A 21,327-nucleotide genomic window follows, 5' to 3' on the forward strand; every position below is an offset into this window, starting at 1 on the left:
CATTTTCTCCTGTTGTTTGTTATAAAGAAAATCCATTATTGAATATAATGCAGTTCTGGTTAAATCATCAAAGACATTTTCCATATGCAAACTGTTGTTTACCATATGCTATATATTCTTCACTAACAATTTTAATACACCTCTATCGCATGGTTCCATAGGTGCAGAGTTAGACGGAAATTTTGAATTATATTTTAACCTCTTACCCAAGGTACAACCCCCCTTTGTAATAGCCATTCAGTTCATTCTGTTGAGCACCTATTATAAACAAAATTAGAGATACAAAATTACCTTCAAGATGTTCATGGCCTATTAGGTGGAAGAAAGCATCTTTGTCCAATGGTTGCCATTAAGCCTAGACTGAAACTCTTCTATCTTGTGACAGGGAGCTCACCACAGTGCAAGGAAACCCATTCTTTCAGTGAGTAGCTCTGTAATTGGGACCGTGTGTAGTAAACTGGGACTGACATCAGCTGACCCTGGTTTTGCCTTCCAGAATAGTATGAGCCAAATCTACTCCATTTGTTTCAGCTGAGCTCTTCAAAGATTTTGAGAGCATTTTCCTGTGTCCTACCTAGTTTCTCCACCCCCACCTTCATGCAGCAATCTTATTTCCCCTTATTTTCACTACCATGAAATGCTTTCCTGCCCTTAGGGATTTAAAAAAATTATTTCATATCAATGGAATGAGCCTAACAGCTAAATACTCAATATTGCACTTAAAATAAAACAGACTTAAAATTATGACATTAAGAAACCAAAAGTTATAGTAATTGGATACAGTCTGGGATTATCCCTTTGTAATTAGATGAGCATTGACTAACAAAAGATGTTTAGGGGGAAAAAAAAATGGAACAGAACACCTAAGTCTTGCCAAAACTGTGTGTATTTGAGAGGGGGGCATGATAAATCTATTATAATGAAATTCACGTGCTGTAAGACAATGACTGAACTTGATATTTAAAACTATTTAAATCTGAAAGTTTAAAAGTCACAAGATTAGTTAGGTCATGTTTCAGAAATGACTCTACAACCTAAATTTCTCACAAGCAAGTGAGGTTAATGACACCAGACTCTGCTATCTTCAATGGATAAAACAAGGGATCGACTTATATGTTAAATTTTCTTCTAGTGGTTACAGATTTGGTATCTTTATAAGCCATAACTAACAGACCCAGGATAATTTAAATCCAGGAGACTTTATTTAGCATCCAGAATGGCCCCTCCAACCCCAAATCCATGCAAGAACACAAAGCCAAGGGGTAAACTAAAAAAAAGAAGAGATTGTTTTATTGTGACATTTATGACATTGACCCCTTGTTGACAGGAATGACCGAGGGTAATCTTGGCATATTGCACATGCTGTGATGAAGGATGCACTGGTGATCCTCTGGCCACTGAGGCTGTTTCCTGGTCCTCCCAGACCTCTCTATGCACGCGTGGGCCAGTCACAGAAATTTCATTACCATTTGGTGTATACATTTAACAAGTCTTTGGTCTTAATAAGCACCATTACAAACCCTCACATTAAGGGCATTATTATTCTAGTTTATAAATGTTTCAATGATAAAAAATAGCACGATTACAGTATACACACACTTAATTTACATGTAATGTATTATACTCATAACTGAGAGAAGCTACTGAACTAACTTTGGTTGGCTGAAATGAATGAAGTATTGGAACTGAATACTTGTGATTTGGTTTCTAAGTCGTGTAAATATTACAGTGCATTTATAAATCTAGTTTGAAAATTTACTAGCACCAAATAGGTATCATAAATGGCCAACCTAGTACTGGTGTTTGGAGAAGCAAAGTTTACAAATTTGCAAAAAACAGAGTAGTCCATCAATTGAAAGCACATTCCTGTACGTTTGCTGGAAGGATGGCATGTCAGCATAAATGGCCAACCCCCAATGGAAATACATGTCCCAGTTTTCAAGAATCAACACATATGACAAGGTAGCTTAGCTACACACATGAGAAGCCTGAGAAAGTGGTTGTTTGGAACTAGGGTAGTCACCTGTACCTTGCTTTGGTAATACAAGAATAGTGCTTATTTATACAAATTTACTTGGTGAAAGATTGTACCTATGATATGATGATTCTGATTGGGGGAAAATATAATTCTACCTATCTATATTTGTTTTTCTTTTAATTATTTGGTCTCTGGATGGTGAATTAATGAAGCAAAACCTGGATTTTCATCTTCAGATTATCACCCAGTTCACCACTGAGGTAGTCTTTGTCATATTTGTCTTCTAGTTGGTTAAGTTCTTTCTTTTTATAAAGTGGAGTACTACTGATTTGTAATGAATAGGTTCCAGCCACTGGCTTCTTCTTTGTGAAGTGGAGGTAGCTGATCCCTTCCTTTTGGTTGATTTTAAAGAAGCCATCTTCATTTCCAGATTCGATCAAGTATCTGTTGTGATTCGTCAGAGTTGTAAGAGCTGGAAGGAGTTCTAGGATTCGAACCTTGTTACTGACGTGGGAAATATTGAAAGCGAAGATGGCCGTCTTCTCAACATCCCAACTTGCAAGACTCACATTGGCTTTTGTCTCAGGTTGATGCTGGAAAGACACATGGCAATGAGTTAAATGCAATGTACATATGCCACTTAGCTGTCATATTAAAGAAAAAATGACTCAAATTTCACACTAATACAATTTTCTGCCTTATGCTGCATATACAATATTGAAAGCATTTTGTTTAGACCACAAATGTACTAAATTGGCACATATTTGTAATATTTGAAAATATTAACTGATGTCAGGGAGAAAAGTTGGAATCATTTGTATCTGGAGGTCTCAAAGTGTAGTCCCTGAATAAGCTGCATCAGCATCACCTGGGAATCTGTTAGAAATGCAAATTCTCGGCATCACCCCAGAACTACTGAATCAGAAACCCTGGGGATGTCTCCCAGCAATCAATTTTAACAAGACCTAGTAGGTGATTCAGATGCATGCTCAAGTTTGAGAACCACTGTTTTAATAGATTATTTTCTTTCCAAAGACTTATCTCATTTCTTAAACGACAGCAGATGGGCTGCAGCACCAATACGAAGAACCAGACTATTTCAATTTGATTCACTGACGCAAAACCATCTCCTCCTAAGGACACACCTATGAGCCTACTTCCTGACTGTGATGATCTGCTAATATTCAATGCTTTTCACCTGGCTTCTTGCTTGCCTCTCTGGGACCACATGTGCTGGATTCTATGGGCCCAGAGCCAGAGGTCTGGGTGAATATCTGTGCACTTCTGAGTTGACTGAAAGGCTGCAGCAGCCCGTAGGCAAAGGAAACCAGGCTGCTTCAGCTCCATGTTATTTTTGTCTACGATCCAAGTTCCCTCACACTCCACATGGCTCTTTTCAGTACAGGAGCCTCTAGCTTTCAGAACTTGGCGTCCCTATGTAGGGAGCACTATGTCACTTCGCTGTTCTGCCCACTTGCTGTCCTGGATCTCAGACCTTATCCTTTCAGCAGACTTTGGGTGGGTATTTGACTTTTTTTTGGCGAGACAGAGGAAATGAGCAAGTATGTGAAAACCTTCAAATGGGCACTCCCGAAAAGCAGCAAGAAACTCCAGAAAGCCCCACGGCCTCTTATAAAATACAGCCTAGAGCTCAGGGAATGTCTGGAGTTTCTCCCTGGGGAGCTTTTTCACACTTTGGAGGAAACCACAGGAATCTGGAAGGACTTTCCACTATAGGAGACATCAGGAGAAACTACCTTCTGACCCACCTCGATATTGGAGGCATCAGTTTCGTTTGTGCTTCTCCGTTTCCTGCCCCGTTTGGGGTAGCCATTGATCTTACACTCGTAACAAGCCTCTGGGGAGAGCGAATTGTCATCCATTTCACCACTGACAGGTGGCTCTGGGTTTCCTCGGCCCATGCCCATTCCAGAAACACAGTGCCTGCAGCAGAAGGGGAGCATAGATGTTTTTAATTAGAATGGGAAGACAAGGTAGGTGGTGCAAGAGTTCTGGTGAAGCCTGCTCCCTGCACTTGTGAGATACAGCCCTTGCTTGTCCGCTGGAGGATCAGCTAGTTCTGAGAACTACATTGAGGTCCTCTGTTTGGCCTCTAATTCCCAGTTCCCTGAATGTATTGATTTCTTTCTACTGCCTTTCAAGACCCTGTCTTGCATATTTATTTATCTCTTCATTTCCAAACCTAACATGAAAAGCATTTTTCAGTACTTATACTGGGGAGGAGACACGGAGTGGAAACAAGAGAATAGTCGATGAGGGAGGCCATGTAACTTGGGAGGCTAAATAAAAATGGCTTCTTTTTATGAAATAGGCTCCATGGGAGTGAGCGAGGTGTGAGACATCACTGTTGGGTTTCTTGCATTCCTCCACTTCCATCATTACTCTTCCTCACTCAAGCTTTGGAGCAATTGCTCCTATTCCTTGACGTGTCACTTTTGCTGATGCTACTGAGGATACGAAGAAAGCCCAGGTGATAATGAAGGTTAATTTAATAATAAACTATGATGATATGCAGTATATAAAATGCATGTATCAGAGCTTGCCCAACTGTGGGAAACTGTTTCAAGTCATTCAAAACCACTAGGGCCACTGGCTGTGACTCATGTGAAGATGGATAAACAAATCCATGCCCAAGAGAGAACTCGTTCAGCTGTTTTTCTTTGCCTTTCAGTTATCAAAGCCAAGTTATGGAGGGAGGCTCAAATGTTTCACAAGTACCTTGTTTTGTTATTCTGCTTACTATTTCAGAGGCCACTTGGAATGTGTATTTATCAAGCTCCTCTTTCCAAATGTGTTGAAACATTCTAATGGTCCTTAAAAGAATCTTTATTTGGGGGCAGAGTCCACTCTAGTGATTCAGAGGGGCCAAAACTGTTTTAAATGGGTAGATTTCTAACAATGGGTCATAATGTAGACCAAAGATTATGTATCTGTTTCTCTGTAATAGCTGATCTGCTCTTTAGAACTCATTTTCCTATATACCCTCAGGATTCAAAATATGTTGCCAATGAACAGAATATCTGTTGTATTTCAAAGCAATTTATAGGTTCCTACTGTTTCCCCTAAGCTTGCCAGAGTCCAATACACTTCCTTTCCTCTTTATCTTGCAACATGAAATATGTAGAAACAATACAATGGATGAACTGATAAATGCTCAGCCTGTGGGTGTGTGCGCATGCGTATACATTCACACAATGATTACATTATTCGGAGTTAAACTGCAAATTTGCAGGCTTTGGTTCCTTTCTCAGAACTCCTTTCCAGTATTTTCATATCCCGGGAGCACCACTTATAAGAAGTGTGACTACAAAATCCCACTGGCCAAAAGCCAGTTTAGAGTGTCACAATTTTTGCTGGGAAAAAATGGTTCTGGCATTAAACTATAAAGAATGAGTCTACTGAGAGCCAGACACAAACATCTGGGAATTTGTGTCCGATTGCTGGCATTCTGTGTGCTTCCCACGAAACATTCTTCTACCTACCCAGATCCAAAATGAATCACTTGATGTTTGTATGTCAAGAAATCAAAGACTGCTACATTAATAATTTGGTGTAAGTGTGGATGTGTGTGGGGGTGTGTGTGTACATGCATGTGGGGGAGTACATAATGTATATATATATTTAATGTCTACGTGTTCCTAATGAAAAAGTTAAAATGTGCACTTCCTCTCAGGATAGCTAAAACTAGGCGGACACCCGAGTCCAGATTAATTCAGCAGGAAAAAAGATTCAAACTTTGAAAACGTAACACTAAACTGTTAAATCACTGAGTAAACTAAAAATAGGCCTTCCCTGCCCCAACTCTTACACAGACATACCTATAATTTAGTGAAGTGGTTTTTTTTTGTTTGTTCGTTTGATTTTGTTTTTGTTTTTACCAGAAAAATACAGTAAGTGTTTCAATTCTCATGCCCAATGCACCTTTGGTAATATTTAATGTATATTCAAGTCTGAAATGTAAAATATAATTTAAAACCTAAATGATCTCCAACCCAAAGGGATGTCTTTGACTTATCCTAACAGGAGCTAGATACAAAGGCATTTGAAGTCCAGACAGAATCCCCCCTGCCCCAGGAGAAGAGAGGATCAGTCGTGTCCAGGGTGAGCCCAGTTCTGTCATGGGTTGGCAGAGGTGTATTTACAGAGAGACGAATCACTTCCCAACAAGACATGAAGATCAAGAGAATGAGAGAGAGAAGTCATATAGCGAGATATTTACGATGTAGTTTCATTACTCTGTTTGATGTTTCCAGAAATCCAGATGCTTCCTTTCAAATAAAATCACCTAAAACTTTTGCCAAGCTAACTGGAATTAATTTTAGGATTACAAAAAGCATGGTTCTCCTCTGCTAGGACAGGTAATGTTGAGTTCAGTAGACTTAATTATATTACGAATGACAGAATCTCCAACCACGACCAGGAAGAGCAGTGCTTACCCTTGGCCTATGCGGAAGTAACCAGGTGGACAGCCACACAGGTAACCGCCCTCGGTGTTGGAACAGCCATAGCTGCAGGGGGCCTGCGAAGAGCCACATTCATTGATGTCTTGGCATCCTCCACTGAACTGTTCATACTGGAAGCCGGCGGGACACATGCACTTGTAGCTCCCCAGGGTGTTGTGACAGGAGGCTCCTCCGCAGATGTGAGCGCTGAGGCATTCGTTTTCATCTGCAGGGCAAAGAAGAAGCGGCATGTGTGGCAGCAGCCAGAGATTTCTATTGAGGACATTGGATCTGGCCACTCGCTGCCGGCCAGCTGGCCCTCAGCTAGGCTCTCAGGAAGGGAAGACAGGCAGAGGTGGCTGGGTGGGGAGAGCAACAGCAGAGGAAGATGCAGGCACGGATGTGGCTTTTTCTATGTTGTGAGTAAACATGGAAGATGAAGTCAAATGCACCAGGCAGAGGGCATTAGAGGATGGCATTCTGAGGACTAGTAGACTCCAGTTCTCATCAGAAGTCAACACTGGTATCTTCTGCTCCATGTAAACATCCAGTCATGAACCAACATGGTGCTGGTCCGTAGCTAGGATTTAGGGTTCAAGGTGGGAGGGAAGGAATCTTGCAGTTCTCTGTGCCCTGGCTTCACAAGTGCCCAGCAAGAAGACAAATGTCTCAAAAGCAGAGACCAACCATTTTCCCACAGGCTGCTTTCCCTGTCCGCCTATTTCAGGATGTGCCGATCTGGCAAGGGCTGATATCCTGCCCCAAGTGTCTGCCCCATTTGGACTTCCTTTTCAAAAATCTGCAAAAGCCCCCAGGTACTTGTTCTGGGAGATGAATAATGCCTTCTGGTATGTCTGCTCCCATCACTGAATCGGCCCCCTCCTTATTCAAACCAGCCTCCTGCCCAGAGTGTCTGAGCCCTGTCTAAAACTAAGTGTGGCTGGAAGAGAATCGGTGCAGACTTCACGAGCAGTAATTGGGGAAAACCCACAAGAGAGACAGAAGCTGCAGGACTGGCTACCCACAGGGACCTGCCAAGTCTGATGCTAGGAAGCAGGAAAGAGAAATCTTACTTAAAAAAATCAACTAGAAGGGAGAAAACCATGAGTTTCTCATTATTTCTGATTTATAATTTTTGGAAGTCTCTAATATATTTTTGTAGATCTGCCTTTGCAGGGCAGGTTGGAAACTTGCTGGTAAGACGTTTCTTAACTGCCATAGCCCATTTTCAGGCGTACGTTCATTTGAATGTAGACAGATTGGCCTTCTCTTAGTGAATACCCAATTCCTATGGAAGCGAGGAAGGGAAAGCAAATGAATGTTTATTAGATACCTGTTTTATGATAGATAGGATACAGGCATTGCCCATTCATTTCCTTAGCTTTCCTAACAATCCTGAGAAAGTGGTATATTCTCTGTTTTACAGCTAAAGAAAGTGAGGCTCAGAAAGCTCTTCCAAGATGTCACAGCCAGCAGCAGCGGGGCAGAAATTCACAGCCAGGTCTGTTGGACTGCAAAGGCCATCCGTGTGCTTTCCTTTATACCACAGTGCCTCTCAAGAGATGCTCCACATTTAAGCTCGTGCTTCCTTTCTCCTGTAATATGTTTACCTTCTTTGCTAAAGCAGATTCATTTACAAAGAAAAACACTGTTTCTCAAAAAATCTATTTTTTCTTTTTTTTTAAATTAGAAAACAGGTGGATAAAAAAAGTGGTGAGGAAGGATGCTCACTTGTATATATTTAGTATATATTCATATTTCCTTCCTGCCTGCCTTCCTTCCTTCCCTCCTTCCATGCCTGCTAACTTCTTTCCTTCCCTCCCTCCCTCCCTTCCTTCCTTCTCTTTCCCTCCTTCTCTCTTTCCCTCCTTCCTTCTCTTTCCCTCCTTCTCTCTCTCTTTCCCCCCTTCTTTCTCTCTTTCCCTCCTTCCCTTCAGCTATAGGTCTTTGACCTTAACTTTGCCTGTCTGAAGATATTTTGTATCCAAAGACCTTCAAGTCTCCAGCCAAGGTCACTTGGGCACCAGGCCTCTTAAAATAGAAATAACAATTTTCTCTTTCTCATTCTTCCCTTTCTCTTTCTGTGTTCAACACATTGTCTGTGTTATTTCTCCTTATTTTAAATTGAGGATGAAGTGTGCAATAGAGAGCAACAGAAACCACTGGCACCAAGCTCCATGTCAAAGAAAGAATGAAGAACCAAACATATTTACTTCAGTGGAGAGAACACCCCTGGGCTGATGTCTCCTTGCTCCTCCATGTCCATCCTCTACCCTCTCCACCTGCTCGTGGCTCCACGTGGCTGATCTATGGAGCAGGAGCAAGCTCTGCTCCCCTGTCCCCCACTTTTGGTTGGCCTCAGCCATCTGTTTCTTGCTGGGACCCTGACTAATAAAACCTGCAGGGCGTGGGTATATGAGGGGGAAGACTTGTCATTCTTAGAGTTATTCTGTATCTTTTCCTCCAAAGAGCAGAAGTAGGACCAATGGTGAGAAATTAGAGGGAGGAGAAATGATTTTTTTAAATACCAAAAAAAAGACATTTCTAAGTATTAGAAGCTGTCTACACATAGATTGGGCTATCTTGGGAGACAGTGAGCACCCTTTAAGGTGGTATTTCAGCCAAACTGGGATAAGCAAGGAAGTTAGAGAAGGATTTACATATTAGGAAAGAGGGAAGGCTAGATCTAAGGTTCTTTTTAACTTTGAGCATCTATCTGTGTTACTACAACGATCAAGAGTTTTCCCCTTCCCCTTCGCGTTCTTTTACATTTTATTTTACATTTTCTTCCCTCCCTGAGAATTTAATAAAGTTTAAATTAAACTTGCTTATCTAGGTTGGAGAGGTAGGATGGAGTAGAGCACAGATTAAAATAAGAAATTGGCAAATATTCAGTGTTTACAGTTTAAAAAACAGCATGTTTGTGCACTTGCCCTTTGTATCAATATACAAACACCACGATTTGGTTAACATGTCTTGCACTCTTCCTGACCTTTTTCATCCTCTGCACTCTGGAGCAAATGACTCCACAAGGAATTTTTTTTACACTCCCAAATATTTGTTTTATTCTTCCAGTTGGTACTTAGATTGGCGAGGGTTTTGTTTGTTTTATAAAAAGAGACAATTCGAGTTTTATCAAAATAGCATTAAAGTCTGAAAACCACTCCTTAAAAGTGGATTGAAACCCACCACTCTGTCCTCTAAAATCAAAGATTTCAGCATCCAGATTGCACTGTTCATCTGGCCTTAAGGGAGTGGCCTTAAGGGAGTACCGATAGGAAAATTCACAAGTGCAGGATGGGCTTTCTTTTACTCACTTTCTCTAGAGGAGAATGGGTCAACTCCGTCTATCTGCAAGCTAAATTTTTGAAATTTACTTCTAGAAAGCAATGAAATCGGTGGCCTCCTTACCCCAAAGAGTGAACTTCCAGCCACCTGGGAGTGAGGATCCAGGAAGGGCTGGTCTAAGAGATCTGTTCTGTTTCTTGTTGTTCTGGGGAAGCTATTTTAGCCCAAGGCAATGCTCATTCTAGATAACTCTAATTCTCAAGATTTATGAGGGCAATTTGGCAGTTGGAGGCATTAAGAACCCCAAACTTCTTCTGACTTCTAAATCAACTTATTTTTTTAGAGTGTCCATCCAGGAGATGATCTTCACAAGACTAGAGCAGAATCTCCAAGACGCTAGTGCACGGCCTGGTCGCCTCTACTATCCTCGGACTGATGGTAGGAGGAGGAGAAGGTACAGGAGCGACATACCTTTCCTCTCTCATGTTTCTTCACTTAGCTCCAGCATTATTAAAGGGACCTAAATAGGCTGGGCGTGGTGGCTCACGCCTGTAATCCCAGCACTTTGGGAGGCTGAGGTGGGTGGATCATGAGGTCAGGAGATCGAGACCATCCTGGCTAACACGGTGAAACCCTGTCTCTACTAAAAATACAAAAAATTAGCTGGGTGTGGTGGCGAGTGCCTGCAGTCCAGCTGCTCAGGAGGCTGAGGCAGGAGAATGGCATGAACCCGGGAGGTGGAGCTCGCAGTTAGCCAAGATTGCACCACTGCACTCCAGCCTGGGCGATAGAGCGAGACTCTGTCTCAAAAAAAAAAAAAAAAAAAAAAGACCTAAATAATGAGAACAGACAGGCTCATAAACGGGGTACTGGATCAACAAAGTTCACTCTGGAAGTTCTGTGAACAATGTCAGAAACTGGTGATTAACATCAAAGACCTCCCTGAGCTGCTAATGAACAAAGACATTTTGATTAAAACCAGATAGCTAGCCAGAGACTTGCGCAGTCTAAACTCCTATAGCACAGGGGTCACTTTAGTCAACCCGACGCGCCACTGCAAAGCTGTCCTGTGTAGAATCAAACTAGATGACCGAGATGATTTTGATAAATGAAAACACACCAAATATGTCTTCATCTGCATGAAAGTGAACCATTGCCATGCAGAGCCTGCACCCAGGAAGCAGTAATTCTCTGAGTTTTTGCTAAGGAGGGCTCTACCAAATAGTGTGGCAACCAGAACAGTTTACCAAAGCACCAAGCTTGCAGTGGCACTCCACAGACACTTGCTGAATGAACAAAAACAAGTGAATGTGACACTTGAAAGGCAGCTCTAATCAGAAAGTTAAGAGTTGTGGATTCTAGTTCCAAGCATGTCACTAAATAACTGGGCAAGGACATACTACCTTCCCTTTCTGGACTTCTAGGTCCTTATCTGTAAAACAACGTGCCTGAGCGGAACGGCTTCTGGTATCCCTCCAGACTCACAATGTTTTGATTCTGGGATGTGCATTAAGAGTTATTTTCCCATGACATTGTAGAATCAAAGATGACATCATTTCAATTTAATGAGAGAGTCTGTAGATCTCCCTTAAGTATCAAAAGAACTTAGCAATCTTGAAAAAAAAAAAGAAAAAAGAAAAACCCTTGCTGTGTCTCCTGCTTGCACTCTATCCCAAAATGTGTAGAGCTGAACAGAACTACTTTGGCATCTTCAGGCCAAAAGTCACTCAAAATAGCCTCTGGCTGGCTGATATTTTTCAGTCATAAGTAAGATTTTTTGACCCCTGATGTTAACATAACTCAAGTGTGGGCTGATGACTAGCAGTGCAGTAGGAGGGTGGAGGATACTGGGCTTCAAAAAATTCTGGGGGCATTTCATTTCAGATGCTCTCAAAGTATCCTTGATTACAATTTTTTTTTTCTTAGTTTGCTGTTTTGCAAAGACTGTTACTTCCCTTGGGTTTCAACCAGGTTAGGGCAATTTTAAATGAGTATTTGTTGCTTCAATAACACATTTACAGCTTCAGAAAGAAAGCCGTGTTTTGCTTCATAGGAGCTGATAGCCATGCATCTTGAGAGTGAGGAAAAGTTACTTGCCAACACACTGGTTCCACTGATAGTGCTGGAGGTAGCCCTGGGGGCAGCTGCACCTATAGCCCCCAATGATGTTCTGGCAGCCGTGCTGGCAGCGGTGGTTACCCTCGCACTCGTCCACGTCTGAAAAAGAAGCAGAGCCACCATGACGCCAACTCAACATCTCTCTCTGAAGCCACACAGATTCTAATAAGAAATCTGGCCCCTACGCATCCTACACATTATTCTACCACCAAAAAATTCAAGAATCTCTCTTCTGGAACTGCTGCTAAGTCCAAGGAGAAAAACATTCAGAGAGCCCTGGCAAAGTCTACAAATAAAAATGATCAGGAAATTAGTGCAAAGTCCGAGGCACTCTCCGGGACAGCTCTGTAAGTTATAAGTTATTTGTGTTTGCTGGGTTTTTTTTTTTTTTTTTGGTGCCACAATTAGAAACCAAAATGTGTCAAAGCCACAATCAACTCCTAAAAATATCATTTAAACTTTTGATTAAACGTCATCAGAAGAGCTATTCCTCGTGTGTTTAGTCCACATGGGAGAAATCCCTTTATGGCTCTGGACCCAGTGACCAGAAAATTAATGAATCAAAGTCAAGAGTCTGCCTATTTTTCTTGACTGAGTTATTCCCTATTAGGTTAAATTAAAAACGGAGCAGAAAAGGTCTTGAAATACTTAGGAAAGGCATGTGTGTTAGACACAAGCATGAGACAAAACATGAATCTCTAAGATACAGGACCTGTGCACACTGTTTTAGCTGGGTGCCCCCCTGGGCTCAGATCTGCTATCTCACAGAGGCTGATGATGAAGGTGCCCATAGCCACGCTTGCCACCACCACAAGGATTTACCAGCTGGATCGGAGCTGAGGTCTCCACCCACCTTCGCAGCTGGAGCCGGTTTGATCAAGTGAGAATCCCCGCTGGCATTCACAGGTGAAGCTTCCAGGAGTGTTCTGGCAAATGCCCTTAGACCCGCACAGATTGATGTCAGAGGTGCATTCATTGTTATCTATGAGAAGCAGTGGGGGCAAAGACAGGTTAAAATTCCCCAAAGCTCTCTTTGTGTCCTTTAAAAGAAAGTTAGAAGGATGACTCAGAAAAGGCCAAATAAAGCCAACAACTCTTCACATACATGTACAGGTGTGCTCACACATACACACACTCATATATTTCTTTGAGCTTTTGTTTTCTTATCCCAACAGCAGAGGCAATAGAAAATAATCCCTTAAAAGAATCGCTACATTCCATGTAGGATTTTTCCTCTCCTACTCACCAATGCAGGCCGTATGGTGTTGGGTAAATCCGGGAGGACATTTGCATGTGAAGCCGCCAATGGTGTTAACACACAGGAACTGGCAGTTGTGTTGCTTGGTTGCACACTCATCAAGATCTATCACAAAATGCAAGATAGGCATTTGAGTCAAGTCAACAAAACAGGATCAGGGGAGCCGCCCCTATGAAGCAGCTCCAAGTTTGATTTGGAAGTCTCAAATGACCCTGACTAGAAAGAAGCCACAGCAAAAGGCAAGGAGAGACACAGGGGGTAAAAATCTGAAAGATAAAACAAGGTATCAATTTAGACCCTCCTCCCCTCAAAAAACTTAGAGAGATCTTTGGGGGATCCAAGAAAACATAATTCTAATAGGAGAAATGCAGGAATTCCTCGACAAAGGAATTTCAAATAAATCATGACATTTTAAACAAATTTTTAAATGAAGTAAAAGATGAATGATTCTGCAAATTTTCCAGAGCACTGAAAAGATCTATTTAAGTTAAAACATAAAGAGAAATGTTGAAGCTGGAAATTAATTTGCTGGCTTAGTTCTTTTCTGTTTGCTGTTTTTAATCTACTCAAAAGAAGTTGTCAAAAACAAAATCTGATTTCTTTAATTAGGGATTCGTCTTAGGATAAAACAAAATTGAGCAATCAGGAAGGAAACAAAGCAAAGGAAAAATTCATTTTAATAGCTAAAGGCACTTTAATAAAACTGCCTCCAGGCCGAGCGTGCTGTATTCCCAGCACTTTGGGAGGCCAAGGCAGGCTGATCACTTTGAGCTCAGGAGTTGGAGACCAGCCTGGGCAACATGGCAAAACCTGTCACTAGTAAAAACACAAAAATTAGCTGGGTGTGGTGCTGCGTGCCTGTAATCCCAGCTACCTGGGAGGCAGAGGTTGCAGTGAGCTGAGATCGCACCACTGCACTCCAGCCTGGGCAACAGAGTGAAACCTCGTCTCAAACACAACAACAAAAATAAAGAAAAACAAAAATCCAAAACTGACGACTGTGTCCAGTGTTTACCCAACATTGTTTCCCACATCTCCATAAAGCCCTCTGCTTTGACCAGGCCTCTTTCCTCAATGCCTCAACTTCTAGTTGCATTCTTAACTCCAATGTTATTTCAAGATACCAAGAGATGAAATGTTGTGTTCTAACTTCTAGCTAAATTTTAACGATAATTTTAAAACTGCCACATATTCAGGAAAAACACATTAGTGACTTTATTTTATCACAAATTCAACCACTATGCCCCCACCATCTGCACAACTGTGTTGGAGCTGCAGATCAGTGCTAGCTTTGCCAGTGACTGCTTTCACTCCACAGGGCCAGCTCCCGGCTAGAGTAACATCTGGAGTGGACCTACACTGAGAGACCCTTCCAAGACCTGTCCTAGTTCCGGCTTCTCTTATAATGCAGCCCGTCCCTGTGCTCTTTCCACTGCTGAGAGCTTGACTCATATGCACTCTCTGTTCAGCTTTCTCAGAGCCTGTGGACTGGTTTCCCCTGTCTATGGCCCAAGGAGCTTGGCTGGAGCATCATGACACATTTGCTGAAGCTCACCTGCAACAGGTGAGGAAGATGACTCAGTGATTTCTCCTAACACTATTTCATGAGTACAGCACATGAAGAATAGCAGCACTCGCTGCTCTTGCCTCCAAGAACGCCCTTCCTCCTCTTCTCCCCTCTAATCTGCATCCCACCCATCTCTCACTGGGGATGTGCTGCTCCCATACTCCTCCCACAGCCACCCTTCTGGCCTCTTCCTTCTCAGTGTCCATGGTGCAACTATCTGCACTATTCATTTGATATTTAGTTATACATACCAAGTAAGTGGAAGAATTTGAACCTTATGAGAAAAAATAGGAAAAGGGACAAGTTGTGAGTGGACATGTAAAAATTACAGTTGTTCTTTGCACTCCTAAAGCCATAAACAGAACTTTATTGATGCATTGTCATTTTTCATCTTTTAATTGCTGGAAACAAATTTTGAGAATTTTCTGCCCCCAGAGGTTAGAAAAAATGCTATAAATTTGTTTTGCTTGTTACAGATAATATATACAATGAGAAATATTTTCCCCTTGAATTTGGTTCTTCATTTATATGAATACATTTATGGCTCTGAGTTATAGCTTCACATTGCCTAGAACTCACAGTGACCCCAGATGTAAAACAAGTTCCACATTTGAGAAGAACAAAGCTATGAGCAACTGTTCATTTAAGATGGTTAGAATGTGTAAGTAGGTCCCTCAACTTCCTCTCCCCAAACTGCAGGATTAGACAGGCTTTGTGCTGCACAGGAGGGCCTCAGGCAGTTGCCCATGATGTCATCCTCTATTACATGCCTCTTAACTCTCCCTTTCAGCAGACACAGGAAAAAGGTCAAGAGCCCAACTTCTTGCTGCTCTCCACTTCTCTCCTCTCCCCTCCTCCAATCTGGATCCTATCCATCTCCGTGGGGATGTGCTGGTCCCATCCTCCACCCTTCTAGCCTCTTCTCAGATTCAGTGGTACACACAGCTGCATCATTCGATATTTAGTTGTATATACCAAGTAAGTGGAAGAACTTAAGCTTTATGGGAAAAAAAGATTCCACTCTACCCTTTACCTTCCTCACTTCTGTACGTTTCTATAAATTTCCTTCAAAGTTTCATGGCATGACATGATATCTCTTGGTCTACCACTTGGTCTACCTTTTCTTCTCCAAATCTCTCATTTCCCAAATTATTGTTAAGTATGACTCGCTAGTGCTATTCACTAAATATAACGTTCTTATTGTTGAGGAAGACGTTCACAGGAGTAAATTTACACCAACAAATTTTTGCAAAGGATAACTTCTGCTTGAGAAGGGATTTCTGCCCAGAGCTTTGCTGGTTCTTATTTCTGTGTGATATTTATGTCTCAGGGAAGCTCCTAGAGGGCAGAAATGGACTTTTTCTGCAGAACAAAAATCTGGACACAGCACCTAATTCATTGGGCACCATGTCCTCTAGGATCATGGCACTGATTATTCCGAGGCAGGACCTCCCTGGAAACCTGAACTATACAGCTATAAAGAATAAATACAAAAACCAGAAAGCAGAGAGGAGGTCACCAATTAAGAATCTGCCCCACTAGAGCCACTGAGAACTGGCCCTGCTATCTCTGAGACTGTCATGGATGGCTGCCATGGATGCCCAGGGGGCATGCAGTGAGGATGGCTGCTCCCACGGGTCCTCCACAGTCTCCCTGGCTTTAGCCTCCCTCCTTCCAGCATAGGAGGTAGGTCCCATGGAGGCATTAACCACAGGGAAGCACCTGTTGCCTGCAAAGCAGGTCTTTCGGCTTGCCTGTGGAGTCCTTACAGGCAAAGGAATGCAGCCATGTGTCAGGAGCTAGGTGAGAGGCAATGGTCAATTCTACTTTACCTTTGCAGCTCCTTCCATCCTCTTGCAGAATGTAGCCTTTCGGGCATGAACACTGGTAACTCCCTTCTGTGTTTTTGCAGATAAAATTGCAGGGTTTGGGAGCCTGGTTGCACTCGTTCAGATCTATGATCAAAGAAATACAGTGTGACTGTGCATCTAAAAATGATGTCTACATGCTCCATTTCCACAGGGTCTAACAAAGAATTTTAGTTTTGGGGAAAGAAAAGGTAAATTCTGTGTAGACTTTGATGATTGTCCTATGCTTTCCTATGAAACTGCATAGACTTTTTAGAGTTTTAGCTTTGGGTTTTTTTTTTTTTTTCCCATAATCTAAAATTTCCACTTGAGGATAAGCCATCAGAAATAGACACTTACCTACACAGGAAGTCCCGGTTATATCTGGAGTGTACCCAGTTTTACAAATGCAATGATACGATCCTCTGTCATTGACACACTCCCCATTTCGGCAAACATCATGAATAACCTTGCATTCATCGATATCTGTAATTTAACAAATATAAATTAAGATAAGCAATATATCATAAAATTGACAACATTAATATGCAGGGGGCCACTTCAGTGTACATACTAATACATTGTCTTACTATATTTTGGGCCTAAGAAATTAAACCAGTAAAGATGACAGCATAAATTTAATATGTAACAGTAGCTATATCAAAAGGCAAACAATTAACTTCATTAGACTATAATTGATAAAATAATTCAGCTACAGAAAAACTTTAAAAACCATTGGTCTTCCAAATATATATTTTTCTCTTCTGGGTCCATAGACAGCCAGCGCATCTAGACATATTTGGCTTTTTGTGTCATCTCATGCCATTAAGCTTGCCTCCTGCTGATATCTCATAAATGAATCACAGAAGCAGATCCTTTTGACGAGGAAACCCCATTTCCCCCCTAATATTGCATGCTCAAAATAAGAATTAAGGTTTCTTTCCTTTTTTTTTTAACATTATTTTTGTTGTGTTTGTGGTTAATCTGGAAGAAGTTCAAATTACATAATACTGGGGAAATGAGATGAACTTTTGTCCTCTGATGAGGGAGAAAACTAACCAGGGCTCTGAGGTGGATGACAGTGCTGGGTTTTTGCAACCTGCTAAGGAAGGGAGACCCTTACTCATGGCTCTACCACAGAGAGAAAGACTGGGTCAACATGCACTGTTGAGCATTAAAGCCACAGTCCTCCATATCTTGACCCATTTGCCGCCTTACTGCTTGGCGAAGTGCCAATACAAGCACTTTCCACGTGGGTTTGCAGCCCTTGACTGCCAAATAACCATTTTATACCTACAGCTGGGTGTATCTGACCTTTACAAGTCTACTCTGAAGTGCAATTTAGCATACTCTTATTGGTCTCTAGAAATGAGGTTTTTTTGACCATCTTATTGCTATATCCTCCAAAGAATCATAAATTCCTTTTGGTCACTCCATCTTATCTTTCTAGGTCTGTGTTTTTTTTTTTGTTTTTTTTTTTAATCACCTCCAGTTTCATTATTCTGCCTTCAGCTATATCTTTCCCATATAAACACAAATCCTTCTTAACTTCCTTCTTCCCCTTTCACTTCCAATTCCCTCCCAAGAAGCTCAAAGAAGCTCTCACCTTTTCTCAGTCCTTTTATGAACTAAAAACCAACTGTAGTTATAGTTGATAAACACAGGAATCATATTAGTGACAGGCCTAGAAATCTCTAGAGTTGCCTTAGACACTCTAACATTCTTCTCATCCTGCTTCAGTTAAGGAGCTTGTGCTTTTCCAGATGCAATCGTGTTTAATTGCCAGGATATCAGCATGATTTATACTTCTTTTATGCGATATAGTTTGGCCAGTTTTAGGAGTTCCACATCTTGGTGGACTGTTTTGGGCCTTTAATAATCATTTATTTCAAAGTTCATCGAAAAACTTAAAAAATTATATTCCGAGTAGCCAATTGACTTATAGTAAACTTCCGTTGAAAAAGTTGAAGGCTTGCTGGAATGCAGAGGGAGAGTCCTTAGCACACACAGCTTAATCAAGTGGACCAAGGCCACTTTGGCAGCATGACCTCAAATGTCTAAAACTCCAAAATGAAGAATTTTTGTTGGCCTCAGCTGTGCAACTCAACCTAGCCACATATTGCAGATTCTGTATTTTCATCTGTTTTTCATACAGAAAACAAACAGATTCCCTGCAAGTATTTTTGGATTATAAATGAAGTACCTGCTCCGTTGGTCATGAATCCTCGGCCATGGGGACAGAGTTTCTTGAAAGCCACAGTCCCCTGGAAAGGGCAGATCTCACAGTGGGGACCCCAGCCTCTCCCTCCATCACAGCAGCATTCAGATTTGGTGACAGGGTTCCTGTTGCTGGAGCCAATCTGACACATGTTTTGCAGCACCTCTGTGAAGCAGTACCCTTCCCGATTGTCTGGAAGGGACATTATATGGCAAAGGGGATGTCAGGAAATTTTAAGAGCAAACAAGGTATTAAAAATTTGGTCAGATATAAAAACCAAAAAAGGATGTAACACTTTACCCTGGGTGAGAAGAAGCAAGAGGGAAAAGCTGGAGACAGCAGTAAAAGAGAAAGGATGACGTCTGAGGGAAACAAATAAGACATTCAGTGAGTAGGCAGAAAGACATTGGCCTAGACAAGCTTATAACTCTCTCTGCTCCCAGAAATACAGGGGAATAGCCATGCTTACAGAGAGAGGGGCAGAGAAACATATGGAAGTGGATCCTGATCACCAAGGGCTTCAAAGGCAGCCAAGAAATTCCAAACAAGTGATTCAGGATCCAATTAGCAAAGGAAGAATTTAGCTGCAGGGTGGTGCTAAGCCCAATGGACAATCACAGTCACTACGGCATCTCTAAAATATGAACATTTTTTATCCTTCCTCAGATTTTGACATTTTCTTGTATTTCAAATAAGAGGTCTGGGTTTCCGGCAGCCCAGTGTGGAGGCTGAGCTTAGGAAAGCATGCTGCCAACTGTACTCACCGAGGCACTCGTCCTGGTTGGGGCTGGCGGTAAACCCGTCGTTACACTCGCAGGTGTAGCTCCCACGGGTGTTGAGGCAGCGCCCATTCTCACAGATCCCTGGCTTCGTCTGACATTCATTCTCATCTGTTTGATTTTATTGAAGGACCAAAAACAAGATGAGTCATCTGACTATTTTATAGAGGACGGAGTTCCTTCCTTGGTTCCCTCCTTCCTCCCTCCCTCCTTCCCTTTGTTCCTTTTTCTTTCCTTCCTCCCTTCCCTCCCTCTCACCTTCCTTCCCTCTCTCTCATCTTTCCTTCTTAACTTAGCTTTTGAATCACTAATCTGTTCACATGGCTCAAAATTTAAAAGGCATGAAAGGGACTTCATTCATTCTTAACTGTTTGGTTCCATTGAAGGACTGAAAACAGAAAGAGCCATCTGAATCTTTTATAGGATAGATTTTCTTCCTTCTTTCCTATATAGTTTGTAAATAGCTTATCTCTTCACAGGGTTCAAAATTAAAAAGGTACAAAAGGGGATTCAGCAAAAGTACCCCTTTCATTCCCTATTTCCCAGACATCAAACTCCTCTCCTGAAAAGCAACCAATTCTGGGGCCAATTTCTAATGTATCCTTCCAGAGCTGGATTATGCATATAAAAGCAAATACATACATAATGTACATATGTGTGTGTGCACTTCTGATCTTTTAAAAGCATAACTGATAGCATTTTATATACTTAAACATAGATGGTGGCATTTTATGCCCACTTACATTTTTCATTTAGTAAAATTTGAATCTTTTCATATTTGGACGCAAAAAGGACTCTCAAAAGGTTATTTCAAGTGAAGGAGGGAAAAATGTGAATATCAGCATATGAAAGAAATATTTTAATACATATTAGAATAATGTCTATAATGGTCAATACTGATTTGGGGCAGTTTGTCTAGATTAATCTTGAGATTAATCTAGATTATATCTTCAATATAGGTTGTGTTTATTGTAATATTTCAACAATATTATTAAGAAATCATAAACTACAATTCAGTTTCCCAGGTTTAAAAAAACATTAAAATATCTACAGAGTCTTAGAATTATCTGATGATTATTTAGAAAGATCAAAAATAATTTGCTGAGGTGCTTCCCTTCCTTTGAGAATAGTTCAGGGTCCCTCAGATGAAGCTCTCACTAGGAAAGACAGAAAGTTGGAAGGTGGCATCCAGAACAGTGTTAAAACAGGTTCAAAACCCCAATGCCCAAGCCACCCCCACACCAATTCAATCAGAGTATCTGAGGTTGGACTCGAGCTTCCCAAGTGATTCCAAAGTGCAGCTGAGGTTGAGAATTACTGATCCAGGAGGATCCAGTGTGTGACAATTAATTTACATATTTTCTTTTTCTGTGCTTTTAGAGTCTGCTCTTTAATTACTGCTTCAATCTGTATTGTACAGAGCAAAAGGGCAATGGAATTCTTAATCTTCTTGAATGACAACATAAAATATATCTTTATAACACCATTTATTTTTAAAAAGAAAGAGAATACATGTGAGAAGGTTTTAATAATTTTCTCCTGTAATTATTATCTAAGCAGTGGTCAGGAAACTTTTTGTTGGGGTCAAATAGGAAATATTTTAGGCTTTGTGGGTCATATGGTCTCTGTTGCAACCACTTGGCTCTGCCATTGTGGCATGAAAGTAGCCATGGACAATATGCAAATGAATGGTTATATCTATGTTTAATAAAACTTTATTTATAAAAACACACAGTGGGCTGGCAGGCTGGAATTGGCCTCTAGGCTCTAGTAGTTTGCCAACTCCTGGTCTAAAGCTGAAGTTCTCAATG

General features: G+C 41.3%; 1 protein-coding gene across 1 annotated transcript in view; it reads right to left on the reverse strand.

Annotated features, from left to right (window-relative positions):
* Window positions 1–1,263: 1,263 nt before the first annotated feature.
* The window catches only part of FBN1 (fibrillin 1), a 207,649-nt gene continuing 187,585 nt past the window's right edge, over window positions 1,264–21,327 (reverse strand). The window contains exons 56-65 of the mRNA XM_011928574.1: window positions 19,502–19,627; window positions 18,723–18,929; window positions 16,880–17,005; window positions 16,505–16,627; window positions 13,094–13,210; window positions 12,701–12,829; window positions 11,827–11,946; window positions 6,436–6,667; window positions 3,748–3,922; window positions 1,264–2,571 (exon numbers count right to left, since the gene is read on the reverse strand). Of these exons, the coding sequence (XP_011783964.1) occupies window positions 2,182–2,571; window positions 3,748–3,922; window positions 6,436–6,667; window positions 11,827–11,946; window positions 12,701–12,829; window positions 13,094–13,210; window positions 16,505–16,627; window positions 16,880–17,005; window positions 18,723–18,929; window positions 19,502–19,627 (1,745 nt within the window). The 3' untranslated portion in view covers window positions 1,264–2,181. The remainder of the gene's footprint in view (window positions 2,572–3,747; window positions 3,923–6,435; window positions 6,668–11,826; window positions 11,947–12,700; window positions 12,830–13,093; window positions 13,211–16,504; window positions 16,628–16,879; window positions 17,006–18,722; window positions 18,930–19,501; window positions 19,628–21,327) is intronic.

Source organism: Colobus angolensis, unplaced genomic scaffold (genome assembly GCF_000951035.1).
Source record: "Colobus angolensis palliatus isolate OR3802 unplaced genomic scaffold, Cang.pa_1.0 Scaffold78, whole genome shotgun sequence".
Taxonomy (NCBI): domain Eukaryota; kingdom Metazoa; phylum Chordata; class Mammalia; order Primates; family Cercopithecidae; genus Colobus; species Colobus angolensis.